We start from the raw sequence: 9,399 nt of genomic DNA, 5'->3' as shown, positions 1-9,399 counted from the left end.
GTGTGTGTGTGTGTGTAAAGAGAAAACTGTGTATCTATGTATTTACACATATATGTATTACATAAATACATATAAATATACACAGTTTCCTCTTTCTCACGTTTTTTTCACTTTTCTCCTTCGTCGCATACATAATTTTTAGTTGAGACCAAGGTTATCATCCCGTCTTTGAAAGCAATCCAGTTTGATGCGACACTGACGAGCCGAGATATCAAATCCTTTCATTTCGACGACTTGCGGATTGTTTCGTCCTTCACGGCCATATATGCGTGACACCAGCCGCACTTGACCTATATATTGTTATGCCATTGGCGTTTGGACGCAGTGTATAGTTTATATGTGCGAATACGCTCATAAGATTTTATTCAAACCTTGAGCCCGGTTTGCTGTCGCCAATTTTTCCTGTCTATAATGACTATGATTTAATATTTTCACAATAGATACAAAATGCCGCCAAGTGAGCTACGGCTAGCGATATATTTTTTTCCACAAAAGACGCGGATATATATCAAGTATTTATATGCATTTTCATCTTTGTAAAATTGATTTAGTTTTGTATTACGCACAAAAAGTAAAAAATGACATTAGATATAAAATATCTAATTTACATATCTAGATTAGTAATATTCTATATATAATTTATTATGTATAATTCTTTCAAAATTAATAATGTGTGTGTGTGTGTGTCGTATAATTACTTGTTTCAAACTGCAAAGATACATCTTTAACACTTTGCGCTCTAATTGTCAGTTAAAAAAGAGATACGTAGAAAAGATTTTTAGAATTTGAATAATTTCTATTTATATATTATAAAAGAAATTAAATGCGCAATATATAATATAAATAAATTATGAAATAAGGTACCTTCTTCAAGTATAAATAAAACATTCATTTTCTTAGCGAAAAAGAATTATCAGTCACATCGAAATGCGCAAAGTGTGTAAAGGATTAGTATAAATTTTCATTCTCTCTCGCGCGCGCGTTCAAGGTTTAATGCAAGTATACCCTTCGGTCATTTTCCGAATGCCTTATTTTTGATCGGCGTTCACCAGAAGGCCGCGAGATCATTGTAGTTTTGCCACGCATCGCACTTGGCCGCTAACCGCGGCTATAAAATGAATCGCCAGCAGCGCAGGAGGTCAGTGCGCGACGCGAATACGCTTGAGAGAGTATGCTTTCGCGTAAGTCTCATATCCATATTATATACATATATCTATGTATTTTTTAATTATTTTTCTTCTTTTCTCACAATTCTAATTAAAATGTACGAGTACTTTATTACAGAGAAGAAGACGATTTATCAGTGGCATATACTTCAATACATCCAAGACAGAAGAACATGTAAAATACAAAAAAAAAGGATAAAATATGACGAAAATAGTTACTGGTTACTACAACATTTCAAATAATTCTGAGAAATAACCAGTTTATCGATACATTGATAAAAAGGATGGAGTTGGTAACGCAGCAAGAATCGAAAGACGAATTCGGTAGACCGTTCTCACCTTCACCTATGAAGAAATCTGAGACGAGAGACAGTATTTCTTCTGTTGACAGTGATGTGAGTCTTTCCTTTGACAGAAGAGGCTCCAAGAGCGAAGAAGCCGACTTATCGGATTATGATAGCGAGATTAAATCTGCGAAAGGGATTAATACAGAGCAAGACTCGGGCGCGGATTCCGTAGATGATGCCACATCGAAGGAATTAGAAAACCAAAAACAATCGGAATCTCAGTTAATTGAGGAAACAACGAATGATCTCGATACATTGAATGACGAATTGGCAGACAAGATATGCGCTCAAGTGGAATTTTACTTTTCCGACGAAAATATTATAAAGGACGCTTTTCTGTTGAAACACGTTAAAAGAAACAAAGAAGGCTACGTATCTTTAAAATTGATATCTAGCTTCAAGAGAGTAAAACATCTCAGTAGAGATTGGAGAGTGGTCGGAGCGGCTTTAGCGAGATCCAAGAAACTAGAAGTCAATTCACAAGGGACTAAATTGCGTAGAGTGGATCCTCTGCCACCTTTCGATCAGACTACATCTTCCAGAACTATATTAGTAGCCGGATTACCGTTAGAAAAATTGACAATTGAATCTGTCGCCGAAATTTTCAAATCCTGTGGTGAAATAGCTCTGATAAGAATTCACAAACCTGGACACCCTACATCTTCCGAGGTAAGATGCTAAATCCTTTCAACTAAACATATATATCCCGGTTTAGAGTAATTATTAGTTTTAACTCTTTCAAATATGTCTTATAAAAAGGATGCGATTTTTAAAAAATTCAATTAATTACTTTATTTAGATGTACATATATACACATACATATAAATAAAAAGCTGTAAATTGTAAAATTAATTACTAGATTGCGATATCTTTTTCAATTAGATTTTTAAATCTTCAAACAAAATGCAGAAAGAATGTAGATATAGAACAAAAATATAATAATAGTTTATCGATATAAATTTTAATATTGCGTAACTTCTAGTATCATAATTATTATCGACAGACCAGAACATTGCGCGACTAACTCGTAATAGTTAGTGATACGTAATCTGGAAAATGATTGTTTATCGCAAGTCTGCACTCACTGCTCAAATTTTCCATAATTGCACTGTATTACATAATTGTGTACATAACTGTGTGTTCCATAATCTGCAAGGATCACTTTTGTAACGTGATGCAATCTCATACTCAATATAACACGCACGCTATCAATTACAGTCGATCCCTAAAAACTAAAATATATACAGTTTCTATCTTAATAGTGATTATACAACCTGATCAAGATTTTTATTCGATTATTATTTAACTGTTATCAATCAATATATTCTTTTACGGGTACATTTTCGATTTCTCCTTTTATGTATTCAAAGAATATATTCATATTCCTTTTTGATTTTCATCAACAGATAATATATAGGCTATTATGTATCATTTAGTCTGCAAACTTATGTTATAATCTATGTTTATACATTTTTAATGTTTATATGACATATTTTATATGTAGTATTGTAGCTTATGTTTATCACAAATAAGTATCATATGTTATAACTAATATGTTATATCACAGTAACACATTAATAATAAAAGCTTAGATATATAAAACTTGCTTTATGCACATAATATTTTGATATACCAACATTTGCAATGATAAATCTATAACGATGTTGAAACGAGAAATAAAATTTTGGCATTATTTTTACATATTTTCACACATACCCATACACACACAAACACAGGTTCGCCAGGCAATCTCCAAAAGGCCAGAATTGACCTCCAACGAAGAGTACGCTATGGTCGAATTTACAGACTCCATTTCCGTTCAAATTGCTATGCAAATAACGTTGGGTAACGCCAAAATATTTGAATTACATCAATCAGTCGATAAGAAGAGGAAACACCAATCTACGAGGAAAAGTGTTTTAAGTAGAATACCGAGAGAGAACAATTACAATTCATCGAGTTGCCCCAGTGGATCCGAAACTGAAGATGGAAAAGCAAGACATAAAAAGAGCATTCAGGGGTATCCTATGTATCACATCTATACGAGTTATCCTTCCCAAGGTATTATATACACACACACACACACACATATATATATATATATATATATATATATATTGTGTATATATGTTTTAAATATATACTTAAAAAAATTTTCTTGTACTGTATAAGATATTGTGTATTTGAAATCTTTTTATGGTTTTTTTAATTGTAAACATTCTGACAATTATTAACATGGCGATTTTTTTCTTTTTTATCAAAATCCAATATGCTATCGACATATTGTTTCATACAATTTAACGATATTTAATATTCTTTTATTTTAATAATCTTAATTTCTATAATGTATTTCAATCTTAAATGTAAGCTTGTCAAATATTGTAAATATAAACATAAAATTTCAACGTTTCAATTCTATTTATTTAAAACTCAAGTAGAATTTTGTTAATTAAATATTGTAATTAAATATTTATTGTTTGTTGTAAAATATTAAAACACATTATAAATAATATTCAATACTATTAATCAATTAATTCGATTACTCTCAGGTCCACCATCACCAGACGTATGGTTATCTCGTAAACTCTCTTCCTGTTCCATATCCAATTCTGACAATGGCTTTATATTTCGGCGTTTGTCTTCCTGTTCCGGTTCTAGCTCAGATTCCGGTAGACGTTATTCGACGTGTTCATCTGGTTCTGAAGCGGCTTTCTTCCATCCAGGTTATTCAAACACCTTTTATCATCATGAAAATCGCCGTTATTCTTGTTGTTCTTCTACAGGTTTGTATGTGTATAATAGAAAAAAAATTTAAAAATTCAATAGCCAATATTTCCGTGTAAAATGAGGAAAATATGAAGATTGTTATACTTTTATTTAATTAAGAAATGTTTACAAGTTGTATAAATCGTGTGTCATCGTAAAGGATAATCATAATTATTCAAGTGGCAGTCACTTCTCCGATTGTGGTGCATTGCATAGCGATACTTATTTGTTAGATAAACCTCAAATAAGCAAATACTATTTTTGGATTCGATAAAAATAAATAATTTTTGTTTGTTGTTATAGGTTCTTCGGCAGAATGCGAGAGAGATTGTTATTTCGCGAACCGTCGTGGATCAGCTGATTATGGATCGTTTTTGAGAAGATTATCTATGTGTAATCGTGATGCTGGCTACGATACTAACATTAGAAGATTGTCTCTCTGTTCTTCGAGCCCTGAGCAAAATGGATTTTATCGATCGAGAAGCAGTAATGGTATCGCTATGATGCATTTGCCCGAAAATGTGACGAGAATGCCAGCAGGACCAGACGGTACTCGAGGTTTCTTCGGTCGTTCTACAAGAATGTTTATAAAACCTACTTGTCGAGTACCATAAATAATTCTTCTATCGTTAAGAAGATGATAATAACAGTTCAATATGACATATTTGTTAATGTCGAGCGCTGCTTTAGCAATGATTAAATTATTTTACGCACTGAAGAAACAAACGATTAATGAAATTCCTTAGTCGATATCACGTATGATTATAAACCTTTTTTTTAATGTGTACTGATGTTACAGAACATATACTCTATATAATACAAAAGTAATGTAGTACATCATGTATATTTTAGGTTAGTTTTTGTAGATTCTATATTACATAAAATATTTAATATCTGTGTATGTATGCAGATATAGTATGACAGACAAGATACATCATTCGAAATAATGTAATTTTAGGCGCTAATCAAGTCTTTAATAATTAATACAAAGATAAATAATTCATTTCAAGTATTATAATGTCCAGAAATTAAATAATCTACCTGTAAGGCTAATATTACATTTGTCGTACGACAAATATTTTAAGTATATTGATTGGCTGCGGGATAGAAAGTTTCTAAAGATTCAAAAAATTATTATCCCGCAGCCAATCAATGTGCTTAAAAAATTTGTCGTACGACAAATGTAATATCGGCCTAATTATTATCGAATAATTTTACAATAACGAGATTAAGGCCGGTATTCATAGTCCGATCTTATATTTAAGATGGTCTTAAGTCTGGTCCGAGGTTGACTTAAGACCTCATTCAACCAATCAAATGGCTGCGTAGCATTTCAAGCTCGAACTTAAGACGATCTCAAATATAAGATCGGACTATGAATACCGGCCTAAGTACGGAAAACTTGTACGTATAACACAAAATAAATGAAAGCAAGAATACTTACGCACTTAACACTACAACTCAAATTCAATCTTGTAACATTTCAGTCAATTTACGGGTGTATCCAGAAACACAACCGCTCACTGAGCGATTGAATGTGAATGGGTGCATCCAGAAGCATAACCGCTCACTGAGCGGCTAAGTAGCAATTGAATGTGATTGGTTTCTACTTTGAATTCACCAATCACAGTCGAGTGTCACTTAGCCGCTCACTGAGCGGCTAAGTAGCAATTGAATGTGATTGGTTTCTATGTTTGAATTGACCAATCACATTCGATTGCTACTTAGCCGCTCAGTGAGCGGTTGTGCTTCTGAATGCACCAGGATGCACCCAAGAGTTGCGTTCCGTAAAGCACATATGCGCTCATATGCGTACATATGCACGATAAGGCCCTTAAGGTGAAAGCACATAAAATTGCAGGAGCACATAACCATAAGCATAAGAAAATTGATTGGTTCATTTTCTTATGCATATATTTGTGGACCAACCAATTTCTTTATGCTTATGGTTATGCGCCTATGCAATTTTATGTGCTTTCACCTTAAGGGCCCTCACACACGAAATTGCATAGCTGCATATGCATAGCATAAGACCATATGGACCAATGAGCATCGAGTATTAAGTTGCCATATTGACACATAACATAATACTCGATGCTCATTGGTCCATATGATCTTATGTTATGCATATACAGCTATGCAATTTCGTATGTGATGGCCTTAAGGGTGCCGTCACATGCGGCGTAACTTGCGTAAGCGTAACTTGCGTATTCTAGTAATTTTTAATTGAAGTTACGTCATTTTGAAAGTCGGCTTTCATATGGAGCGTATTGTGTGGAATGCGTAACAAATACAACCAATTGTAGATTAGAATTTCCGTTGTACACTCTAATGGAAATGCTAAGAAAATTTGCGATTGGTCTTCGTAACCTACGCGTCTCGAAAAGTACGCATCATGGGGAACCGATGCTCTGCTTACAAGTATGTGTGAAGCGGAATGAGTGCAATATTTATAAAGTTAAAAAGATTGAAGTATATATTTATTTCAATCTTTTTAACTTTAAAACAGTACATGTGTTCTTGAGGCCACGTTAAGGACAATCGGTGATACAAGTAGGCTCACTATTCAAAAAATATTAATTAAATCTATTATTAATTTTATATTAATCATAATTATGTTATAATAATTGTTAAAATTAAAATTTAGTTAATATTTGAATATTAGTATTTACATATTTAAAAAGTAATTCAGAGGTTTTAACCCACAGAAAAGTATATAATAATGGATCCTAACTTAATATTAATAATTATTTGGAAACGATGGCAAAAGTAGAAGAAGATTTGATCGTTATTCATATTTTATTAAAACTTTCTGATGCCTCTTTAACCTACACTATCCTATGTCTTGAACAACACTGAACGATACGCTTACTAATACACATACATCAGCGTTAGGGTGCGGCACATGGAGCGTATTACGATACGCACGTATCGGGCGTATTGAAAATCTGACCAATCGCAGATGTAACTTTCGCATATCACAAACAGCGGAACATATGCGATTGGTCAGATTTTCAATACGCCCGATACGTGGGTATCGTAGGCCGGTATTCATAGTCCGATCTTATATTTAAGATTGTCTTAAGTCTGGTACGAGGTTGACTTAAGACCTCATTCAACCAATCAAATGGCTGCGTAGCATTTCAAGCTCGAACTTAAGACGACCTCAAATATAAGATCGGACTAACTTGAATACCGGCCATAATACGCTCCATAAGACCGCACCCTTAGTTTCGTCAAAAATTGGATTTGGCGTAACGATAACAGCGTAAAGAGCGTAAAATAACTAAGCGGAAGCTAATACTTAAATGAAACGATGAGATTCAGCAGGAAAAGCTGCTTTGAAACTGTTGTAAAATTCGTGAATCTGAATAATGTATGCTCTAAGGCCTCCGCTACAATGGGTGCGTTTAGCAGAAAAAGCTGCTTCACAACTGTAAAATTCGTGAGTCTGATTGGTATATGCTCTTAATTTTGACTGAATCTAAGAGCATACACCAATCAGATTCACGAATTTTACAACAGAAGCCAAGCAGCTTTTCATGCTGAACGCAGCCAATGAGTCGCAAATCGTAAGTTGTGCGAATTCACCAACTATAGTCGATTATTTCAAAAATAATCAACCATGAATGATCAATTTGCCTACGACTTATTAACTACGACTCATTGTAGGCGCGAACTTCTGCGCAGGCGCAGGTCTATTCGCGCATGCGCAACTCTGCACACGCACGGAAGTCCTTTCGCGCATGCCCGAACTTCTGCGCACGCGTGGGTCTTTTCGCGCAGGAGCGGGAAACTTCCCGTCTCCGCGACCTTCTGCGCACGCGCGGTATTCTCTTGACGCATGCGCGAACTGCTGCGCACGCGCAGGAGTCTTTTGGCGCATGCGCGACAATCTGCACATGCGCGGGAGTCTTTTAGCGCATGCGCGACCTTCTGCGCACGCGCGGTAGTCTTTTGGCGCATGCGCGACCTTCTGCGCACGCGCTGTATTCTTTTGGCGCATGCGCGCACTGCTGCGCATGCGCAGGAGTCTTTTGGCGCATGCGCGACAATCTGCACATGCGCGGGAGTCTTTTAGCGCATGCGCGACCTTCTGCGCACGCGCGGTATTCTTTTGGCGCCAAAGCGAACTTCTGCGCACGCGCGAAAGACTTTTCGAACATACGCGAGATACTGCGCACGCGCGGGAGACTTGCCGCGCATGCGCGACCATCGATGCACGCGCAGGAGTCTTTTGGCGCATGCGCGACCTTCTGCGCAAGCGCGCGAGTCATTTCGTGCCAACGCGAACTTCTGCGCACGCGCCAATGTCTTTTCGAACATGCGCGAGCTACTGCGCACGCGCGAAAGACTTGCCGCGCATGCGCGACCTTCGACGCGCGCGCAGGAATCTTTTGGCGCATGCGCGACCTTCGGCGCACGCGCGGGAGTCTTTTCGAACATGCGCGAGCTACTGCGCACGCGCGGGAGACTTGCCTCGCATGCGCGACCATCGACGCACGCGCAGGAGTCTTTTGGCGCATGCGCGACCTTCTGCGCAAGCGCGCGAGTCATTTCGTGCCAACGCGAACTTCTGCGCACGCGCGAAAGTCTTTTCGAACATGCGCGAGCTACTGCGCACGCGCGGGAGACTTGCCGCGGATGGGCGAACTTCAGCGAAAGCGCGCGAGTCATTTCGTGCCAACGCGAACTTCTGCGCACGCGCGAAAGTCTTTTCGAACATGAGCGAGCTTCTGCGCAGGCGCGAAAGTCTTTTCGAACATGCGACAACTTCTGCGCACGCGCGGGAGTCTTTTCGAACATGCTCGATCCACTGCGCACGCGCGGGAGACTTGCCGCGAATGCGCGACCTTCTGCGCAAGCGCGCGAGTCATTTCGTGCCAACGCGAACTTCTGCGCACGCGCGAAAGTCTTTTCGAACATGCTCGAGCTACTGCGCACGCGCGGGAGACTTGCCGCGAATGCGCGACCTTCTGCGCAAGCGCGCGAGTCATTTCGTGCTAACGCGAACTTCTGCGCAGGCGCGAAAGTCTCTTCGAACATGCGAGACATTCTGCGCAAGCGCGCGAGTCATTTCGTGCCAACGCGAACTTCTGCGCACGCGCGAAAATCTTTTC

The 9,399-nt window shown here is 37.7% G+C and overlaps 1 protein-coding gene across 2 annotated transcripts; it reads left to right on the top strand.

The window, feature by feature from the left end:
• The first annotated feature begins 225 nt into the window (after window positions 1-225).
• Window positions 226-4,992, top strand: Achl (La ribonucleoprotein translational regulator Achilles). 2 transcript variants are annotated; one of them, XM_083088247.1, is made up of 5 exons: window positions 226-1,181; window positions 1,285-2,182; window positions 3,250-3,574; window positions 4,063-4,236; window positions 4,583-4,992. In XM_083088247.1, the coding sequence occupies exons 2-5, from the start codon at window positions 1,451-1,453 to the stop codon at window positions 4,891-4,893; spliced, it is 1,542 nt and encodes a 513-aa protein (XP_082944373.1). In that variant the 5' UTR covers window positions 226-1,181; window positions 1,285-1,450; the 3' UTR covers window positions 4,894-4,992. The 2 variants fall into 2 exon arrangements, with proteins under 2 accessions (XP_082944373.1, XP_082944372.1); XM_083088246.1 differs by having other exon boundaries at window positions 4,063-4,296.
• Window positions 4,993-9,399: the final 4,407 nt, after the last annotated feature.

This window comes from Camponotus vicinus, unplaced genomic scaffold (genome assembly GCF_025532165.1).
Source record: "Camponotus vicinus isolate PSW18456_S1 unplaced genomic scaffold, iyCamVici1.0 SCAF_14, whole genome shotgun sequence".
NCBI lineage: Eukaryota > Metazoa > Arthropoda > Insecta > Hymenoptera > Formicidae > Camponotus > Camponotus vicinus.
The sequence above is the reverse complement of the archived record's forward strand: the minus strand, read 5'-3'. Positions and strand labels throughout refer to the sequence as shown.